Consider the following 22,270-nt stretch of genomic DNA (forward strand, 5'->3'; position numbering starts at 1 on the left):
CCCCATTCATCCCACTAACACACCTCACCACCAGTTCTCTCCCTCCCCCACAATGTATTCACATCCAATTGGACTCTGAGCAGCCAGCACACATAGGGGACAAGGGGTGACTTCTAGGTACCCCGTGGCACCTGCCACCTAGGCCTGGCCTTGAGAGCTCTGTTGTTGCTGAACTTCCAGCCTTCAGGTTCAATGTTTGGGAGATGGAATCCTGGATTCCCTTTTTGGACAGGCCCCTCAAAGTAGGAGACACTGAAGTCTCAATAGTCTACTCTCTGTTAAGTTAAACTGCTGTAGAGGAAACTGGGAAAGCTCAAAGTGGAAGACATTGGAGACGACTGTATATAGGGGCCTTCGCTCCTTTACCTGGCTCACATGGCTCACATCACCCTCCCCCTTCCTCTCCCCTGGACCCTGGGATCGGAGTCTGTGAAATCATCCTCTTTCTTGCATCATTCCTGTCCACGTCTCCCCCCACCCCACCCCCACATACCCCTTCCCCAAGCCTGTCACCGCAGCCAGATTGGTGAAACATGAGCTCTGGAAAGGGTGGGGGATCCTCCACTCCCCCCCCACTAGGGACCTGATTGACAGAAGAACTGGCCAATCCTGGTGCTCAGAAGGTGGGTCTGCCCATTGACCACTAGGTGGGAGAGCCCCAGGCTACCAGCTCAAAAGAGGCCCTGGGTCAGTAAGCTGAGTGGATCGACCAGGCAGACAACTCTGAATACCCCACTTTTCATCAGTCAGATTTTTGTTTTGGGGTTTTTTTTTGTTTGTTTCCAGGGTACAAGAATAGGAGACATCTGACTCTCCTTTCTGCAGGGGGTAGGTTTCCCTAGGATAGACACAGGGAGAATGGGGTACCCAGATGCCTGGCTCCTACTGGTACTGCTATGGGCACTAGCAGGGGCTCAGAGATCAGGACCTCGGTGCCCATCATGTGGGTTACCCACACTAAAACCACAGGAAGAGAGGGCTCTAGTTCTGGAGCTGGCCAAGCAACAGATCTTAGAGGGGCTACAACTGACCAGCCGTCCAAGCATACCCCATCCTCCCCACCCTGCAGTCCTGGCCAGAGCCTTAAGGAGACTACAGTCTAAGAAGATGGCTCAGATGAACCAGCTGGAGACCATCAGTTTTGCAGCAGAAACAGGTGGGTGAAAGAGAGGAAAAGCAAATCAGGGAAAGACCCAAAGAGAGACAGAGACAAGAAGAATACAGCCAAAAGAGGGATGTGGTGGGAGAGGTGGGGTTGGAAGCTGATGTTCTGAGGACTTTATCTCTTAAGTTAGTATAGAAAAAAAGGAATCTGTCAGGATTTGACAAGAACTTCCACCCAAAGACCTAGGCCTCTCACATTATTCATGAACCACCACTATTTTTCCATAGGCTCTTCCTCCACTCCAGCCTGTGGATCTATCCTCAACTTCAACCTCTCCACTCCTTTGCACCTACGTCCATACCACATCCGTCTTTGGCTGCATCTGCATTCCACCCTAGCTGGTACCCCCTCCATACAAATCTTCCAGTGGGGTTTGGAGAAAGGGGTCCAGGGAAGTCAAACCCTGCTGGCTGAGCATGGAAAGACCACTCCAGGATGGAATGCCCTTACCCTGCCTTCTTGGGCACTGGAGGGCACTGGCTCTGGTGTTCTGAAATTCAAGCTGGTCTGCAGGCCTCATGTAGGCAATACCACAGCTGCCAGACACTTACTTCTGGATACAGCTGGACACCATCAACCCTTCCTGGTGATTAGGACCCAAGCCAGAGCACCTGGGGGGGACCGGGCCAAGAGGAGGGCCCCCACATGTGAACCTGGGAGCCTTCTATGCTGCAAGCGGGACCACTATGTAGACTTCCAGGAATTGGGCTGGAAAGATTGGATCTTGAAGCCTGAGGGGTACCAGCTAAATTATTGTAGTGGACAGTGCCCGCCTCACCTGGCTGGCAGCCCAGGCATTACTGCTTCTTTCCATTCTGCTGTCTTCAACCTTCTCAAAGCAAATAGTCCCTGGCCATCTGGCCCTTCTTGCTGTGTTCCCACAGCCCGTCGGCCACTCTCCCTCCTCTATCTTGACCAAAGTGGTAATGTAGTGAAGACCGATGTACCTGATATGGTAGTGGAAGCCTGTGGCTGCAGCTAGCAAGGAGGTTCAAAGGATTCAGAGCTAGAGAGAGTGTGAATAGTGTTGGTCCACTGAAGAAAGGGGTCAGCAGGTCAATGGCTGAGGCGGTTGAATTCCTGACATCCCCTCCCCAGGTGACCTGGCAGTGCGGCCCCATGGGCAAATCCTGATGAGTCCAACCTGGGACTTTAGAGTCCAGTTTCAGACTGGTTGGAGAATGGGGAGATGGGTAGGGCATTCCTCTGCTTGGTTCTTATTAGAAGAGGATTCCTACTCTGAACACTCCATAGAAGAGATGGTTAAGGGGTGGGGAGGGAGGGGTCAGAAAAGTTGCTCAGTGCCTTCTAAGAGAGATAGAACTTCCTGGCAAATCGATGAGAGGGTGGGGTAAATAGGGCATGGGAGAGTGTGGTATGGTGGAGGTACATGCTAGAAAAGGGGTTGGTGCTTTGTGGGAACTGCTAAGAGGGAGATGGGCCCAGGGAGAATATGGGATGAACTTAGATAGGAGCTTGGAGAAGCTGATGAGCCCCATAAAGGAACACCCTCTAGTTTTGCCAGAGGTGAGGTCCTGCTGGGGAGATGAACACATATTTATATTTTCCTAATAAAAATGAAAAGAAAAAAGTCACAGGTGTGTGTCTTGATACAGGGTTTAGGGGAAAACTCGAGGACTGGGATGTGGAGGGGGAGTGTGTTCTAATGGTAAAATGCTCCACAGGGCAAGGACATGTGGATGTGTCTGGAAAAGAACCACGTGCGGGTTTCTTTGTACCAAGTGACTATCAGTTGGACCAGGCTGATCTATGTCCCTGACCCTCTGGAAGTGGCTGGACATTTGGTCGATGCCAAGTGGGGGAGGGAGGTGGAAGATCTTACCCCTGGCTCCTCATCTCCTCTTGTTCCCTAGTAATTTAACATCTCATGTTAACATAACTCATGTTAACAACTCAGTGTTAACACAACATGCCCCCAACTTCTCACTAGCTCTACCTTTGTTCTTATGTTATTCCCCCAAACAAACCGTTGATCCACTGACCCTTCCTCTCCACTCCCCCAGAAGTACTTTGGAGGATGTTCCAAAATACAAGGAAGGGAGGAGAATGGTGACTTGAGGAGGATAAGAGAACTGGGCAAAATAATTAGAAAGGGGCATTCTCCAGTTTCCTGGTCATGACCTTGTTTCCCTCCCCTTAAAACCCCCCCTCACAAATCACTCTTCTCCCCTCCCCCATTACACATCAGAGACTGAAATAGCTGACCTTTCCCCTGCATCCTGTCACCATGGCATCAGGACATTGAGGGACAGGGGACAAGGGCAGTCTTCCTTCCAATACACAGAACCCTTTACTTATTTCTGACTGCTTTTCCCGAGTCCATGTATCCATTTATGTCCCCATCTCTCACTTTTTCTTGGTATACTCATACACCTTTGGCTCCCACAATACTGGCGTTGGGGAGTACAGAGAACTTCTTTCACTGTCCCTCCCTCCCAAGGTCCCCACTACCACCATAATCGTACCATCTCTGCCTTTAGACAGGTTCAATCTAAGAGAAGGTGATGTTCATCAGGGGGGCCAGCAGAGGGAGCAAGGAGCAGCGAAGAATGGGGAGGGGAAAGGTACAACCGCAGGATGGCTGACATCTCCAAAACCTATGGACACAGGAGAAGCAGGGCGGGAGGGTTGAAGAACAGCCGTGCTAGGGTTAAATATACCCAAACCGGGCCTTCCCAGCCCCGACCACGGACCCCCAAAGCTTCCAGCTTCCCTCTGTCTCTCTCGTTTACTGCTGCCTTTCAGTCTCCCATCCCCACGGTCCCACAGCCTCTGTCTGCTTTTCCTCTTCCATGGTTTTTAACACACTCAAGTCCTTGTCTTGCATTTTTGCTACCCCAGTCCTCGGGGTCCTTTACCCCATCCAGCTCCTGCATGGCCAGGTGAGGGTGGTAGTCACACCAGGGCAGAGAACTGAGATCTAGTTTTGCTTAAGAGCCCCTCCTCCCCACATTCCCACAAGTTTTCTCCAATTGGGACTGTATAGTCTTTCTTCCTCTAACTCTCAACTTGGTTTTTCTGTCTCCGGCCCATCTCTGTCACTGACAGACGATCCCGGAGATCCAGGCCGGGATTTTCCGCTAGCCCAGGACAGCGTGCTCAGTCCCAGAGCCTTAGTTGAGGGTTAGGAGATAGGGTACCTCTTAAAGAGGGGAGGATTCCAGGAGTCCAGGGGTGCAAGTTTGACATCCCCCTCTTTCCTTCCTGTAGCCCCCAAGCCTACTTCACCACAACTGCACGAGGGAGGGTAATGAGAAGGGAGGGGAGGAGTGAGTGGGACAGCGCGCCAACAGCGCTAGAAGGAAAAAAAGTTTTTGCAAAAAAGAAAAAAAGTTTGCGAGTCTTGCGGGTGGTCCAGGCTCCCGGCCCGGCAGGCGGGGCGGGGGGGCCGGGTTGGGGGGGCGGGGGCGGCACTGAGGCTGCGCCGCTGTGGCCCTGCCCGTCCCCCCTCCACCCCCCCAGCTCCCCACTGCACACCCCCCAGCCCCGACTCCAGCCCTGGACTGCGCATCCCGCGTCCCGAGCCCCGATGGAGGTGAGAAGGCCGCCAGGTCAGGGACCACCTGGGAGCCATGAGGGAGGGGATTAAGGAGAGGGGCACTGGTTTAAGAGGGATTCCCCGACACTCTCACCTCAAACCACCCACGCCGTGATAGAAATCTCGGGAACAGGGCAAAGTGTGGGGGGAGCTGTCTGGTGTGGAGAGATGAGAAAGTTTGTGGCTCTTCTGTCTTCCTCCGCTTCTGTCCCTTTCTGTTTCAGTCATCACTCTGTCTCTTTGTCTCTTGTCCGCATATATTAGAAATAATTCATATCATTCATTTGATAGGGATGGAGGGATCTTAGGTGGAAGGAATAGAGGTGGAAAGGAGTCTCAGGTGTCTCGGTACCCTGAATCCGACTGAATCTGAGGGCAGTGTCTTGGTTCCTCGTAACCCCAGAACTGCAGGGGTTGGGGATATGTGAAAAGAGGAAGAGTTTGTCTGAGTTTGTACCCCAGTCTGTTTATGAGACATGAATTTTTCTGTTTGGTTTGGGGTGGAGGTAATGTCTCCTGGATTGGGCAGCTAGAACAGTGGGGTTGTCCCTTTAGCTCCTAATGTCTGGTTTAGGCCCCAGACCTCTGGTGACCTTGATCCCTCGTTATTCCCAAAGGAACTCCTGGGTTTCAAAGTGTGGAGGTGGGGAGGGGTCGGGGAAGGGGAGAGAGGATCTCCGGGGAAACTCTCCCTCTACCCTCTGACCTCAGGACCACCAGGGCGCTGAAGATAAACCGGGGAGACCCCTGTGGGGCTGGACTTGGACCTATTCCTCATCCTTTCCGTCCAGTTCCCCGCCCAAAGAGGGCCTGGGGAATATAAAGCCCCCTCCTTCTACCCAGACCACCCTGCCTGCCCTGCAGCCTCTTTCAGGTCCCATGACCCCGAAACAATCTTTCAGCACGCAGCTGGCTCCTTGGTCCGGATTAGGGAAGGGGGGACAGAGGGCCCCGTAGGGGGCTGGAAGGAAGCGAAACTAGGGTTTTGGGGGGCGGATGGACTGGGGTCTCTACAGTGGAATGTGGAGCATAGGCCCCAGGGTCAGTACTCTTTAGCTGAAGAACGGGCCCAGGGGCAATTTTCCTGTGTGGGTGGGGAGAGGCGGCGGGTGGTTTTCTCCAAGAGGTGGGACTCGGCGCCCCCCACCAACGCTACCTTACGGTCCGGCATCCCCGCCAGGATGCCAAGCCCCGCCCCTTACGTCACTTGGGGGTTCCCGGGGGGGGAGGGCTTAACCCTTAGGACACCAACCCGGGATACCGAGGAGCTTGGGATTCCCTGCTCCCCCATATTTGATCCCACTCCTACAGTTATTCCTCCCATCTTCCTTTTCCTAGAATTTTAGGAGTTTCCTGTTCCCTCTCCTTTCTGAGTGAGGTCCCCATATCACCCCTTCCAGCTGACGAGATTTTCCACTTGCCACCGGACCCCCGGCTTCTATATTTAGACACCCCCACTGCAACCAGGGGCTCGCTGCCTGGTTTCTGGCGGAGGAGCTGCGAGGAGGGTGGAATGCGCCCCGCCCCTCAACGCCCTCCCTTTCCTCCTCCCCAACCCCCTCCCAGCCTGCTTGGCTGGGATCTCGGGGGGGGGGGGGGGGGGCAGGAGGGAGCGGAGCCGTCTGCAGCCAGAGTCGGGCGGCCTCAACTTGGGTGGGCCGAGGAGGGACTGAAGCTCTGGGAAGGCGGGTCCGGAGGAGGGGGCGGTGCTTACTCCCAAGGGTTGAGGGAAGGGGGTGGGAAATTAGGGACATCAAGGGAGTGGGGATCCGAAGCTCAGGAACCAATAAGTGCCCCGACCCTTCTTCGTCCAGGCAAACTTTGCTGAAGTTAAAAAAGTTGGGGAACTCTTCCCTACACCCATGTGAAGAGGGATACCCCAAGGGTGAAGGGAGAGGTACTCTCCATCTCCACATGGCTTCCAGTCCCAGGCAGAGGGCACCGAAAGAGGAATGACAACAGAATGGACGGGATACAGTTTTGGCAGGGAGGGCTGCTGTCTACAGTCTGGAGGGATGGGGTGCCGGGGGAGGGAGGAGCTGTGAAACTGCTTCCTTCAACCGGGTGAGTCACAGGGGGAGGAGTCAGGAAAAGAGCCCCCTACCCCACCCCATCCAGCTGCCAGCCAGCTGTGCCCACCACCCACTTCGACTGAATGCCAGGGTCAAGTGGGGGGTCTTGTAAGCAGAATTGGGGCTGGCAAGGGAGGGGTCATGGTCCGTAATGGATGGAGGGGGTCCAGGGCTGAGTTATGGGGTTCTTGCTCCCCGCCTCATCTTCCCCCTCCCTCAGCCTAAATCCTAACATCCCAGGATCACCCACCGCGACGCCTCTAGCTCCCCTTCCCACCCTACCACACCCCACCCTCATTCCCCGGGAGTCTGAGAAACGTGGAGTGGATTTCAAAGTGAACCGAAGCTGTGAGTGGAGCAGGCGAGGAAAATGGGTTCTCAATATATCTCTCTGTCTCTTGTCTCTTTCTCCCTCTCCCCGTCTCTGTCTCTCTCTTTCTCCCTCTCTTTTGCTCCCTCCCTCGCCTCTGTCTCTCCTTCTCCTTGTCCTTCTCTTTTATCTCTTTATCTCTCTTATCCCTTCTCCTCTCTTCTCTCAAACCCACAAGATGAAGGTTTGGAGGATGGGGGTGTAAAAGGCATCTTCTCCATTTCTCCCAGGCAGGCAGCACACTACCTAAGCAAAAACGCCTGTGGCTCCTCCCCTTTTTCCTTCACCGCTGCCTCCCGGCTGTGTCTGACTCCCCTGGGACTGTCTTCTCTGTCCCACTCCCTCCCACCACCCCAGAGGCGGTAGGGAAGGAAAGGGGGAGCAGCTTCGCCTCTCACTGTGGACCAACAAACAGCCTGTCTCCGGGACTGTTGCGAAGGCTCCCTCTGCTGAACACTAGCGCTACTGCATTCTGCTCAGCAGGGGACCAAGGAGAGGCTAATTTGGGAAAGAAATCTCTAGGGGATCCTAGAGAGGAAATCGAGGAAATCATCCAGTTTCGTACCCCCCATTTTACCCTATCGCCGCTAGTGTCTGAGAAAGCAGGCAAGCGCGTGACTTCTTCATGTGGTGCTAAGAACAATTATGTGTGTGTGTGTGTGTGTGTGTGTATAAACAATAATCACATTTTTATAGCACTATAAGCTTTATTTCATCTCATTTGAACCTCACAACAACCCTGTGAGTTAGGTGCTATTCTTTTCACGTTTTCAAATGGGGAAACTGAGGCTAGGAGATTTGCCCAAGGGGACAGCTCGAGTAAGTATATGACACAGGATTTGAATTCGAGTCTTCCTGACTGAGAATCAGGACTCTGTCCACTCCACCACCCTCATGCCCCTTATCTCATCAGTTTGGGAAAGTGAATGGGACTGTGGTAACTGGCTTCCACACGTGCTTATGTGTTCTTCATTTCTGCATTCTGCCTTTCCTAGTTAGAAGCAATGTGGGACAGTGGATAGCTTGCTGAAGAGAATCGGATTTTAATCCTATCTCTGACTCTTCCTGTGTGACCTTGGGCAAGTCTCCTAATTATGCCTCAATTTTCTTAACAATAAAATAGTTCTAAGAATACCTACCACATAGAATCTTTAGTGCCAAATGAAATAATTTAGCAAAGTGCTATATAATTGTCAGTTATATCTTTCACATACATTCTTAGTTTTTATATAGTCCTTATTTTTACTGGCAAAGATTCTCTTTTGGCAAAGTGGTCACACTGTGTAGTTTGCCCAGAGCCCTGTACTTACTAGGGACATCTGGTTACGCTTCCTTCTTTATGTCTTGCAGGTCTCCCTCTCCTCAGTTTTCCTTCACCTGCTCTTCACCTGAGGCACCATGTTCAACTCTATTACCCCTTCTGCCATCAGTAGCTATGGAGAGTCTTGCTGTCTACCATCCCTCCCTAGTCAGGGTGCCCAGCGCATGGGCACTGAAGGTCAGTGCAAACCACCTTAGGTCTATAGCAAGTTGGAAAACACGCCCAATCCAGACCCAGAGATCTGAGTTGAAGCTGCTGCAACCCCAGGCCTCTATTTTCCTACCTGTGAGGGTACATAGTAAGCTTAAATTTTGGTTGTAGAGACACTAGCTCTGTGCCCTGGGCTACTCTCTTTGCTTCTCTTAACTTCAGTCTCTTCAGCTATCAAATAGGAACAATATTTACCCTAACTGCCTCACAAGGTTGTTGTGATGGTGAAATAAGATGTTGTGGAAGCTTGTTGAAAACTGCTACGCATGCTCAAATATATCAATGAATGAATAAGGCATTTATTAAGCACTCAATAGGTGGAAGGTGTTATATGGTATTAAGGGAGGTTTTTATCCTGGAGAAATGAAAATTTTTGGGTGGGGAGACGTATGAGCGGGTTCACCACCTCTATCCTCTCACCTGGCACTCTTCTCCAGGATTGACTGGCCTTTCCTTCTGCCACCAAACCAACTTCATGTCCAGTCCCCACAGCTATGGGCCAAGTCGAGAGATCACCAGCAGTACTGAGGGTGAGGCCTGAGGCATGTTCTTCCCTCAAGGACAAACTCACCCACCCCAGTGCCAGGAGAGAACAAGAGGGCTAAAGTCCTGATCTGATGAGGGTGGATCAGCAGGGGTCAGAGATGGTTTCAGGAGATCACAAATGGGATGTTTGGGTTAAAGATGGAATCAGGAGGTCAAAAGTGGGGGAGGGGTTGGAGGGTCAGAGTAGGGTCAGTGGGTAATTTTTCTAAATAGTTGAGACCCTTGGGTTGGGGACAGGGGAAGATACCCCAAACCCCACCTCAACCCACTCTGCTATACCCATCCCCCCCTCGATGTCCCTTGCCCCAGCCCCGATCTTTCCCCCAACCCGGAATGCAGTCAAGCTGACCAAGAAGAGGGCACTATCCATCTCACCACTGTCAGACGCCAGCCTGGACCTGCAGACCGTCATTCGAACTTCACCCAGCTCCCTTGTTGCTTTCATCAACTCAAGCTGTGCCCCCCCAGGGGGGTCCTATGGGCACCTCTCCATCGGCACCATCAGGTGCAGGCAGCTCTGGGGCAAGGGGCCCCTCAAAATATTCATTAAGATTCCCACCAAAAATTGCCAAACCCTTCCCTCCCAAGATTCTGTTTCTAACCATTCCAAAGGCATTCTGCAACTCCCTCAACACTCCCACAAATACCCTTCCAACTTTCTTATCCTTCCCTAAGACTCCCAGAAACCCCTCCAAACAGCCCCTCAGAACTCCCTAGCAATGTCCTGAGATCTTAACCCTAACCCCCTCCCCCTTCCACAGCCCATCTCTGGGATTCCCACCCCCGATGAATCACCAAAAAAGGTCTACTCCATCCTTCATGGCCCCACCCTGTGGCCCTCATGACCCCACTCAGGGCAGGCTGAGGCCACCTCTCCAATCCCGGGGCCCCCTCCAGAACTATCAGGTAAGAGCCTTCATCAGATTCCTCTGTCTGCTCCAACTCACCCTCCCTCACCCTACACCCCTCCTTCAGAAGAGCACAGTAAGAAGGTGAAAAGAAAGAAAGAGAAAGACAAATGGTTTTAGTCCAGAAGGGGATAAGTGAAGTATGGAGTCTTGAAGTCACTGTTCTTGGGAAGTGAATGAGATGCCCCTAGTTGTGTCTGTGAACCCTTACTCTACCTCAGCCTCTTTTCCCACCACCACCACTTCCCATTGGGAAAAAGTACATGAGAGAAGGAGGATGACCACATGGATAACCCCAAGTTGGTTATTGGGTATTTGGGGGGAGAGGTTAACAGGCTCTGGGAAAGAGAGAGGAGGCTTTCCTCATGGACTGGTCTCATTCTTGCTATTTTTTCCTCAACTGGGAAGCTGAAATCTGAACTGAGCATGCTGGTCAGCAAACGTACTGAGGAACCATCTGAAGGCAATGTGTCGAGTCCCAACTCCACTGGCACCCAGGTAAAGGGGGAGGAGAAATGACGTGTCATTGGAGTGAACACGCATCTCCTCCACCCCCATAACCTTTGCCCTGCATCTGGGACAATGAGGTTGATGGTACAGTAAGAAGGATCCTGGACTTGGAATCAGAAGACCAGTTCCCAGCTCTGTCCCTGGTTGTGTGACCTGGACAAATCACATCTCTCTGGTCCTTCCATTTCCTCATTTGTCAAATGAAGGCTTTCGCCTAGATAATTATGAAGGTGCCTTCCACTTCAAAGTTCTGTGATTCCATAATTCTACATTTATTGTTGTGCAATTTAAGGGGGAGAGAGTGGAGGGAAGTGCTGGGGACTCAAGCAAGAAGACTTAGGAGTGGTATAGCCTTTGCCTCCCTTGCTCCAGGATGCTCTCTTGGGATTGTTGGATGGGAGGGAAGAACTAGAGAAAGAGGAAAAGCCAGAGCCTGAATGTGTGTATGAGACTGATTGCCGCTGGAATGGCTGCAACCTTGAATTTGAATCACAGGAGCAGCTGGTGCATGTGAGTAGTGATTTGGGGAGACAAGAGTGTTCAGGTGGTTTGGCCTGTAGAGGCTTATGGGAGAGGGAGTGGTGCAAATGGTAGAAGGTGTCAGGGACCAGTTATTTTTGGTCCAGAAAAAGGGTTTAAGGGTGGGGTGAGAAGGGCAGACAAGAGAAGCATGACCTAAATATTGATGAGACTATTAAGGGAGTAGAAATCTGAGAAGTATAGCATGATTTCCCTCCAGCTGGACTTCTCACAGCCCTTCACCATGAGAAGTGAGAGTGGTGCCTCTGAGGGTAGGGGGTTTTTGGGAGAGGGAGTTTTGGAGAAGATCTGAACTTGGTTCTCAAGGAGGGAGGAAGTTCCTATTCCTCTTATTTCTCCCTTGAAACTTATCCTGCCTCCATCCGCAGCACATCAATAGTGAGCACATCCATGGTGAGAGAAAGGAATTTGTCTGTCACTGGGGAGGATGCTCCCGAGAGCAGAGGCCATTTAAGGCACAGTATATGCTGGTGGTTCACATGCGAAGACATACGGGGGAAAAACCCCATAAATGCACGGTGAGATGTCACTGCTGCCCATACCTGTGAAGCAAGCCACAATTCAGGTTATACCCTTATCCAAGGCTTTCCAGCCCCACACATGGAGGAAAGGTCAAAGAAGTATAGGATGAGAACCTTGACCCCTTTCAACAATCCCACCCACAAGACTACCTTCAAAACCATATATCCTCCAGAACTCCCACTCTGAAAGACTTGAGCAAGAGGCACTTTTTTCTTGATAGTCATGTCTATTCAGACCTAGAGACCATCCCCTTAGTCCCATATTTCCTCCCTACCTCTTGCCACCACACATTCCCAACTTTGTGGACTCCCTCAATTCCCCCATCATCTTCTCTCATTTTAAAAAATGCTTTCTGATCCATGTTCCACTTGGAAGGGCTTCCTTATGTGTCCCTAGTTTAAGAGTCTCTCTGTCCCCCCAGTTTGACAGTATCCTCTGACTCTTTATATCCCCCTCAGTTTGAGGGGTGCCGGAAGTCCTATTCAAGGCTTGAGAACTTGAAGACCCACCTTCGTTCCCACACGGGTGAGAAGCCATACATGTGCGAGCATGAAGGCTGCAGTAAGGCCTTCAGCAATGCCAGTGACCGGGCCAAACACCAGAACCGGACCCATTCCAGTGAGGTGAGACCCTACTAAATCCCAACCCTGGAGAAACTCTTCAAACACAAACACACTTAACTTAGAGAATTTTCTTATTTAGGTCGCTCACTGGGGCTATGGTACCCCCTCAGCCCAATACTAGGGCATCTCCTCACTCCCTAATTTAGAGAACCCCTTCCCCATGACACACAGTCACACGCAACACAGAGAAACCTTCCCAATCCTCCCCCTCACCCAAGCAAACATACTTGGCAAAAGCACTACATACATCAGCTGTTCTCCCCATGCAGGAATATGGCCCACAATGATAATTGTTACTATCACCCCCTTGCAGGCCACAAAGTCAAAAAACTAAGCACAGTAACAAGACCCTCCCCAGAGGCCCCCCCTACCCTAGGGAAACTTTCATGCTCTTTTTTAGTTTCCTCAGATTCTTCAGATATTGTAGCTTTGCATTGGTTAGAGATGTCACCCTCATCTTGCCAGCAAAGACTATTGTGCCACTCCAACCACCATCTCGTGACATAGGGGACGGGTAACTTGAGGCAGTAGTTAAAATGGGGCAGGCCCAGAAATCAAGCCCTATACTTCTTTTTCTGTCACCCTCCACCTCCCACATGCCTCCTCTGTGTTTTGCGACCCCTTAACTCAACACCCATATTTTCTCATGTCCCTTCTTTGCTCTGATCAAACTATGCCACCCTGCGATTTTTCTGGGCAGCTTGGTGGCTCAGTGGATAGAGTGCCAGGCCTGGAGTCAGGAAGATTCATCTTTCAGAGTTCAAATGTGGCCTCAGACACTTACTAGCTGTGTGACCCTGTTTGCCTCAGTTTCCTCATCTGTAAAATGAGCTGGAGAAGGAAATGGCAAACAACTCCAAAATCATTGCCAAGATAACCCCAAATGGAGTCACAAACAGTAGTACATGACTGAAATGATTAAACATCAGACGGTTTTCCTGCCCTCCTAATATCTATCTTCCCCTTGTCTCTCCTCTCCCCTTTTGCTCCTATAAACTCAGTATGTCTTCTCCATGATCATCCATTCTTCCTTGTCTCCTATGATTTCTTACGTTGATCTATGTATTTCTTCATTATTTTCCTGTGCCTGTGTGTCCCCCAACTTGATTCCTGACAAGAACTGCATTCCTCCAGGTTTCCTTCATCTGTCTGTGTATTTTCCACCTCGTCCTCCATCAATGTTCCTCTTGTTATTATACCATATTTTTAGTCTACTCTTATCATGATTCTTGTTCCTTATTCTTCAATCCCCCAGAAGCCATATGTTTGTAAACTACCTGGCTGCACCAAACGCTACACAGATCCCAGCTCCCTCCGAAAACACGTCAAGACAGTGCATGGCCCGGATGCCCATGTGACCAAGAGGCACCGAGGAGATGGTCCCCCACCCCGGGTCCTGGCCCTTCCAAGCTTAGATCTCAAAAGGGAGAGAGACGGGGGCCCCAGTCGGGATGAGGGCAAATTGACGGTGCCTGATGCTGCCCTGGTGAGCCACTTCAGTTGTTCCTCTGTTTCTTAGCCAGGATCCTCTGAGACAGGAATCATTACTGGCATCCCTTTCCTCTCATAGTCTCCTACCCAACCATATGTATGCATGAGTATTACCCAATTTATTTCTACTCATTTTTGCTATATATAGTCTCCATTCCACCCCCCACCCCGATATTAAGAAGTGAAAATGTCCAAGTGAGAGATGAGATTGACCTTTTTTCTCCAAATCCAGAGATCTACAATTTTTTGTTTATGCCTAGTCGTTTGGGGCAGTGAATTGGTACAGTGGATAAAGCTTCAGGCCTGGAGTCAGGAAGATCTGAGTTCCAATGTGGCTTCAGATATTTGTGTAGTGACCTTGGGCAGAACATTTAACCCTGTTTGTCTCAGTTTCCTCATCTGTAAAATGAGCTGGAGAAGGAAATGGCAAACCTCTCCAGTACCTTTGCCAAGAACACCCCAAATAGGGTCATGAAGAGTCCAACACAACCAAATCACAACAGCAAGTCACTAGGAAGGTTTTTATTTGTTTTTCTTCCTCCCCTCCAGATGGAATTTCAGACTTTTATCTTCTCCCTTGTTCCTCCTCTCCTAGAGATAGATATGGATGTTAGAGTTTAGAGATATTTTTTCTTCAGAGCCTCCCTTTCAGACTCAACTCCACCTCCTACTCCAGCATTTAGGAGTTCTGACTAGATGAGCATTTCTTCCAGCTATCTCAGTATCCTAGGTTTTCCCCCATCCTGTTCTCAAGATTCCTAGATGCTGTCCTAGAAGTGGACACAGGACTTCCTATGTCTCTCTTAGCAGAGGGGACAGATTTGTATAAATAAGAGGAGGAAGAGGGAATAGACAGTGACGCTATACCTCTTGTGTTCCCTTCAGAAGCCACAGCCAAGTCCAGGAGCGCAGTCGTCTTGTAGCAGTGATCATTCCCCACTAGGTAGTGTGACCAACACAGATAGTGGTGTGGATATGGCTGGCACACTGGGGGGCAGCACTGAAGACCTGTATAGCCTGGATGAAGGCCCAGGGGCCAGTGGGTCTGGGGGGGCTGGGGGTTCAGAACCTGGACCTCCCAGCCTATCGACCCTTCGACGGCTAGAGAATCTGAGGTTGGATCAACTCCGGTCAGCATCTCGTGGCCTTAAACTGCCCAGTCTGACAGGCACTGGTGAGATCCCTGGTGTGAGGGAGGAAATTTGGATGGGGAGAGAGGTCCCTTCTGATTCTTGGGGAGGAGGTTGTTTGGGGTGGGCCAGGAAAGGTTTCCCAGAATTCAGAACAAGGTTTCTGGTTAGGATTAGCAAGGGAAGACTTTGGGGCTGTCAGGCAAAGGGAGATGTGGGATATCCTTTTATTTTCCCAATCTTTTTTCTCTTCCACTCTAGGCCCTGCTATGTCTGGTCACCTGGGGCCCCCATGCTCTACTGACTACAGAGGCAGTAACTCTAGCAGCATCAGTACTGCCTATACTATCAGCCGCCGCTCCTCCCCTTTTCCTCCTGCATCACCCCCAGAGCATCCTGTGCCCCGCCAAGGCCTTTCTCCTGCCCAGCACTACCTGCTCCACTCTCGATATGGCACATCCAGAGGGGACAGTGCATCACTCTCCTCAATGCCTACTTTGGAGAGGGTAGGGGGGCCCCCAGGACCTTCATGGAGGATTGGTGCTGAATATCCTGGTTATGGCCCTGGTGCAGGGATTACTCGGAGAGCCAGTGATCCTGCTCGATCTGCTGGGCCAGCCCCTCCAGCCAGAGTACAGCGGTTCAAGAGCTTGGGCTGTGTCCACACCCTAGCCTCTGGGGCTGGAGTGGGACGTAACTTTGAACCCCACCAATCCTCCTCAGTCTACTCCCCTAGACCTCCTAGCATTACTGAGAATGTTGTCATGGAAACTCTGGGGATGAATGAGGAACCAGAGAATGGAGATCCTCTGATGAACAGTGGCTTAGACCACTATGTGGACTTCTCCCCAGCTGACCCCCTAGGTTATGGGGCACTTGAGGGCATGACATCTGAGTCTTATGGACCCAGGGGTCTGGGCCCCCCTGATGATTACGGTTCCAGTTCTTGCCCTCAATCCGTGCCCTATACCAACCCTGCTCCAGGAACATGGGGTGAGTTCACCTCCCCGATGAGGCTCTACCCAGCCCCCAAGGCCACAGTAGGTAGTGGAGGGGAGTATAATCAGTGCCCTCAGCTTGGGCCTTTTGGACAAGTTCATGTCAAGCCCGAGCAGGAGTGCCTGATGGACACTGCTCCCCCAGGATTGGCACCCTGCCTCAATGTTCACCCTGCTCGAGGTCTCTCACTCTCACATTCCTCATTTCCTCAGCTTCCACTCTCAAACTACCCCCAGTCATCCTCCTATGCCCAAGCAACCCCTAATTCTTCGGAGTCCCTGACTGGCCCTGAGTTTGTTACCTCTCCCAGCTCCACAGGGCAACTCAAGACTCAGCTTGTCTGTAGCTATGTGCAATCTCAACAGGCACTTCTATGGGAGAGTGGAAGGAAAGAAGACACCTCAGACCAGGATGTTCCTTATTGGAGCCCCAAATTTCTCGGGAGGCCCCAAGTTAGTTCAGATCATGGCAAGAACTCAGTGACTATGTACACTTCCACTTTGACTCCCACCTTGCTCCCTCACAAATCAGGAGCATATCCTACCCTCTCACCATGTCAAGGGAATTTTGGGGTGGCAGGAGAGAGAAGTCCCCAGAAGGCAGTACCACCTCGATTTCTGCCTCCTCTGCCTACTTGCTATGGATCCCTGAAGGCAGGGAGCAGTAACCCCAGCTGTGGTCACCCAGAGGTAGGGGGATTAGATGGAGGTCCCACCTTATGCCCTCCTCCAGAAGGGCAGCTGTGTAACCCTCTGGACTCCCTTGACCTGGACAACACACAACTGGATTTTGTGGCTATTCTGGATGAGACTGAGGGTCTAAACCATTTATCTCCCCATCCTGAGGGTAGTAGCCCCCACCCACCACCTTCCTCTGTGCTCCCCAACATGACAGTGGGTAACATGAGTGTATTATTGGGGTCCTTACCTGGAGAGACCCAGTTCCTCAATTCTACTGCCTAAGAGGCCTTAATTTGTAAAAGGGTGTTATAGGTGACTTGGAGGCTACATTTCTTTTCTATGAGAAGATCTCAGTACAGGGTACTGGGCTGGAAGACTGTACAAAGTTTGTATATATGTTAGGGAGGATTCTCCTTGAATTTAATAATGATACAATTTCCTGACAATAAAGAAACTGCCTAAGGATTCTTGTCATCTAGTGTTGTTGTAGGGGAGAGGAGGAGCAATTCAACGGAGATGGAGAATTCAATTCAATTTAGCAAGCATTTATGATGCACTTGTTACGTAGCAGGCACCATGCTAGGTACTGGGGGTTACAAGAAAAAGAGGAAGAATCCTTACTCTGAAGGTGCTTCCATTTTACAAGGGAGAAACAATTGTGGTTGTCCTTCATTGCCAAAGAAGACCATGTCATCAGACAAATGATGACATGACTTGCACTTGACTTTGTTTTGAGTGAGGGAGGACTAGGGGAAAAACAATACCTATACAGATAAGCACTAAATGTATGCAAGTTGAAAGCAAAAAAAAAAAAAAGTAAAACACAAGTTTAATGCAAAGCAGGTAGTTTAAACACATAGACACACTGAAAAAATGGCTCCAGGAAAGTGGAGGATGGGAATAGGTTGGGGGAGAAAGATATGGAAAGACTTCCTGTAGGAGGTATTTGAGCTGGGCTTGGAAGGAAATCAGGGATTCTAGGAGTCTGTGGGGAAAAAGATATGGGGCACAGTATATATATACAGAGAGAGAGAGAGAGAGAGAGAGAGATGTAGACATAGAAGATGGAATGTTGAATATGGAGAAGAGTCAAAAAGGCCAGTCTGGCTGGAAGAGGGAAGGAATTAGGGGAAGTAGTAGTCTTCTAGTAGTAGGAAGTAGTGGTCAGTCTAGAAAGATGGGTTGGAACAAGATTGCAAAGAGGCAATAGAGAACCATTGAGTAGCGGAGTGTCAGAGTGATACCTATGGAAGACAAGAGATGGGAGAAGGAGTGATGTTTCCACTTGTCCTGACCTTTTTCTTTTCTTTTTTTTTTAAAACTGTTTATTTATTTTTTAACATTTTTAAAAATTTTGAGTTCCAAATTCTCTCTCTCTCTCTCTTGTTCCTCCCCCCATCCACTGAGAAGGCAAGCAATATGAAATCAATTTTATATATATATATATATGTGTGTGTGTGTGTGTGTGTGTGTGTGTGTAAATATATGTATATATATTAAGTCATGCAAAACATTCATAAAAGGCATATCACAAAAAGGCAAGAAAAATAAAGTGAGAAAATTGTACTTCAATTTGCACTCAGAGTTTACCAGTTCTCTTTCTGGAAGTATCTTTCACCTTGAGTTCTTTGGAATTATCCTATCTCATTGTATTGATCAGTCTTTCAAAGTTAATATCATTACAATATTGATGTTACTGTGTACGATGATCTCCAGGTTCTTCTCATTTCACTTTGCATTAGTTCATAAAGGTCTTGCTATGTTTTTTGAGACCACCCCCCTTGTCATTTCTTATAGCACAGTAGTACTACACCAAAACAATATATCAGAATTTGTTAAACCATTCTCCAATTGATGGGTATCCTCTCAATTTCTGATTCTTTGACACCACAAAAAGAGCTGCTGTAAATGTTTTTTTTTTTTTTTAACACATTGGCCTTGTTCCTTTTTCTTTGATCTCTTTAGTGTACAGACCAATAGCAGTATTGCTGGGTTAAAGGATATGCTCAGTATTATAGTCTTTTGGCCACAATTCCAAATTGTTCGTAATGATTGCACCACCAGTTCTCAGTTCCACCAATAGTTCATTAGTGTACCTAATTTGTTATTTATATGTGAGGTGGTACCTCAGAGTTATTTTAATGTGCCTTTCTCTAAGGGATAGTGATTTAGAACATTTTTTCATATGACCATAAACTTTGATTTCTTTTTCTGAAAAATATATGTTCATATCTTTTCACCATTTCTCATTTGGGGAATAGCTCTTATTTTATACATTTGACTCACTTCCCTATATATTTGAGAAATGAGGCTTTTATCAGAGAAACTAGCTCTAAAAAATTTTGACATTATTCATTGTCTATAGTACCTTTCAATAAAATGCAGTTTTCCTGATTATCTATTTAATTAGGTCAATTTTTGTTTTTGCTTTGTCTCAGATCATGATTGTTATTCTTGCCTTTTTTACTTCAGCTGAAGCATAATAGATTCTACTCCAGTGCATTATTTTAACTCTCTTTGTATGTCTTTCTGTTTCATGTATGTCTCTTATAAATAACATATTGGTGGATTCTAATCCATTCTGCTATCTGCTTCCATATGAGTTCATTTCAGTCACCTTCAGTTATAATTACTGTGCATTTTCCTCTGTTTAATCCTTTTCTCTATCTTTTTAACCTGTCTCTTTTCAAAAGTCTGTTTTGCTTCTGACCACTGCCTCCCTTAATCCATCTTTAACATTCTACCCTGCCCCTCCCTTTCTTTTATCCCCTTCCTCTTCTCTTTCCTTGTTGGATAAGATAGGTTTCTATACCTAACTGAGCATGTATATACATTCTTCGCTCTTTGAACCCATTCCAATGAAAGTGAGGTTCAAATATTGCCTTCCACCTCCATTTCCCCTTCACTATGAAAACTCTTCTTTGTGTACCTCTTTTTTTGTGAAATAATTTCCCCCATTATACTTCTTCCTTCCCACTTCTCCCGGTGCATCCCTTTTTTCTCACCCCTTCATTTTTTTTTTCAAAAAATTTATTTATTTAACTTTTCAACATTCATTTCCACAAAATTTTGGGTTCCAAATTTTCTCCCCGTTTCTCCCCTCCCCCACCCCAAAACGCTGAGCATTCTAACTGCCCCTATCACCAATCTTCCCTCTCTTCTAACATCCCTCTCTTTCCTTATCCCCATCTTCTCTTTTGTCCTGTAGGGCAAGATAACTTTCTATACCCTGTTACCTGTATTTCTATTTCCTAGTTGCAAGAACAATACTCAACAGTTCCTAAAACTTTGAGTTCCAACTTCTCCCCATCCCTCCCTCCCCACCCATTCCCTTTGGGAAGGCAGGCAATTCAATATAGGCCATACCTGTGTAGTTTTGCAAATGATTTCCATAGTAGTCATGTTATGTAAGACTAACTGTAATTCCCTCCATCCTATCCTGCCCCCCATTGCTTCTATTCTCTCTTTTGATCCTGTCCCTCCCCAAGAGGGTGGACTTCAAATTACTTCCTCCTCCCACTGCCCTCCCTTCCATCATCCCCCCCACCCTGCTTATCCCCTTCTCCCCCACTTTCCTATATTGTAAGAAAGGTTTTCATACCAAAATGAGTGTGCATTTTATTCCTTCCTTTAGTGGAATGTGATGAGAGTAAGCTTCATGTTTTTCTCTCACCTCCTCTCTTTTTCCCTCCACTGAAAAGTCTTTTATTTGCCTCTTTTATGAGAGATAACCTGCCTCATTCCATTTCTCCCTTTCTCCTCCCAATATATTTCTCTCTCACCCCTTAATTTCATTTTTTAAAGATATGATCCCATCCTATTCAATTCACCCTGTGCTCTGTGTGTGTGTGTGTGTGTTCCCACCAACCACCCAGATACTGAAAAAAGTTTCAAGAGTTACAAATATTGTCTTTCCATATAGGAATGTAAACAGTTCAACTTTAGTAAGTCCCTTATGATTTCTCTTTGCTGTTTACCCTTTCACGCTTCTCTTGATTCTTGTGTTTGAAGGTCAAATTTTCTTTTCAGCTCTGGTCTTTTCATCAAGAATGCTTGAAAGTCCTCTATTTCATTGAAAGACCATTTTTTCCCCTGAAGTATTATACTCAGTTTTGCTGGGTAAGTGATTCTTGGTTTTAGTCCTTGTTCCTTTGACTTCTGGAATATCCTATTCCATGCCCTTTGATCCCTTAATGTAAAAGCTGCTAGATCTTGTGTTATCCTGATTGTATTTCCACAATACTTGAATTGTTTCTTTCTGGCTGCTTGCAATATTTTCTCCTTGACCTGGGAACTCTGGAATTTGGCCACAATGTTCCTAGGAGTTTCTCTTTTAGGATCTCTTTCAGGAGGTGATTGGTGGATTCTTTCAATAATTTTTTATCTTCTGGTTCCAGAATATCAGGGCAGTTTTCCTTGATAATTTCATGAAAGATGATGTCTAGGCTCTTTTTTTGATCCTGGCTTTCAGGTAGTCCCATAATTTTTAAATTGTTTCTCCTGGATCTGTTTTCCAGGTCAGTTGTTTTTCCATTGAGATATTTCACATTATCTTCTATTTTTTCATTCTTTTGGTTTTGTTTTGTTATTTCTTGGTTTCTCATAAAGTCATTAGCCTCCATCTGTTCCATTCTAATTTTGAAAGAACTATTTTCTTCAGTGAGCTTTTGAACCTCCTTTTCCATTTGGCTAATTCTGCTTTTTAAAGCATTCTTCTCCTCCTTGACTTTTTGAACCTCTTTTTTCAATTGAGTTAGCCTATTTTTAAAGGTGTTATTTTCTTCAGCATTTTTTTTTTGGGTCTCCTTTAGCAAGATGTTGACCTGCTTTTCATGCTTTTCTTGCATCTCTCTCATTTCTCTTCCCAGTTTTTCCTCCACCTCTCTAACTTGATTTTCAAAATCCTTTTTGAGCTCTTCCATGGCCTGAGCCCACTGAATATTTATTTTGCATGTTTGGGATACAGAAGCCTTGACTTTTATGTCTTTCCCTGATGGTAAGCATTGTTCTTCCTCCTCAGAAAGGATAGGAGGAGATATCTGTTCACCAAGAAAGTAACCTTCTATGGTCTTATTTTTTTTCCCTTTTCTGGGCATTTTCCCAACCAGTTACTTGACTTTTGAGTCCTTTGTCAAGAGTAGGGCATACTCTGGGGACCTGTAGGATATCAGTTCCTCCAAGGTGGTACAATCAAGTGTGTACTGGTCTGGACACAGGGAAGGACTTTTGTGTCCAGAATCTTAGCAGTTTCCTCTCCACAGGTACCTGACCTCCAGTTCCACCAAGCTAGCACTAGGGGGGTGAGATTCAGTCAAGCCGTGGGGGCAGGGCCACCATTCAGAGCGAGACAAAGCCCAGCTACCTCAGTGCCCCCAGGGGTTTTTATGATCCAGCAATGGTCTCAGGCTGCTGTAGGGGCTACTGTGAGAACTTCTGCTGCCTGACTGATGTGGCCTCTACAGGCTGCTGCCTGATGCTGGAGCTATGGGAAGGCCCTTCTCCCTTCCCAGCCAGCTGAAAAAACCCCATCACTGACTTTTGGCGCCTGTGGGTTGAGGGATCTGCGGACCCGATGCTGCGACGGGAGATTCTGTCCCCAGAGACTGTTTGTGAGCCATGCAGCC

At 48.3% G+C, this 22,270-nt stretch overlaps 2 protein-coding genes across 4 annotated transcripts; both read left to right on the forward strand.

Annotated features, from left to right (window-relative positions):
• Window positions 1-673: 673 nt before the first annotated feature.
• INHBE (inhibin subunit beta E) lies at window positions 674-2,756 on the forward strand. The gene is made up of 2 exons (XM_072650413.1): window positions 674-1,156; window positions 1,393-2,756. The coding sequence occupies exons 1-2, from the start codon at window positions 859-861 to the stop codon at window positions 2,145-2,147; spliced, it is 1,053 nt and encodes a 350-aa protein (XP_072506514.1). The 5' UTR covers window positions 674-858; the 3' UTR covers window positions 2,148-2,756.
• Window positions 2,757-4,521: 1,765 nt separating this feature from the next.
• GLI1 (GLI family zinc finger 1) lies at window positions 4,522-17,111 on the forward strand. 3 transcript variants are annotated; one of them, XM_072655165.1, is made up of 12 exons: window positions 4,522-4,737; window positions 8,517-8,664; window positions 9,135-9,227; window positions 9,553-9,748; window positions 10,005-10,149; window positions 10,560-10,649; window positions 11,034-11,171; window positions 11,570-11,719; window positions 12,182-12,346; window positions 13,602-13,832; window positions 14,723-15,011; window positions 15,229-17,111. In XM_072655165.1, the coding sequence occupies exons 2-12, from the start codon at window positions 8,565-8,567 to the stop codon at window positions 16,926-16,928; spliced, it is 3,297 nt and encodes a 1,098-aa protein (XP_072511266.1). In that variant the 5' UTR covers window positions 4,522-4,737; window positions 8,517-8,564; the 3' UTR covers window positions 16,929-17,111. The 3 variants fall into 3 exon arrangements, with proteins under 3 accessions (XP_072511266.1, XP_072511264.1, XP_072511265.1); XM_072655163.1 differs by having other exon boundaries at window positions 4,522-4,721; XM_072655164.1 differs by lacking the exon at window positions 4,522-4,737 and adding an exon at window positions 6,474-6,788.
• Window positions 17,112-22,270: the final 5,159 nt, after the last annotated feature.

The sequence above is a fragment of the Notamacropus eugenii genome, chromosome 3, assembly GCF_028372415.1.
Source record: "Notamacropus eugenii isolate mMacEug1 chromosome 3, mMacEug1.pri_v2, whole genome shotgun sequence".
Lineage (NCBI taxonomy): Eukaryota > Metazoa > Chordata > Mammalia > Diprotodontia > Macropodidae > Notamacropus > Notamacropus eugenii.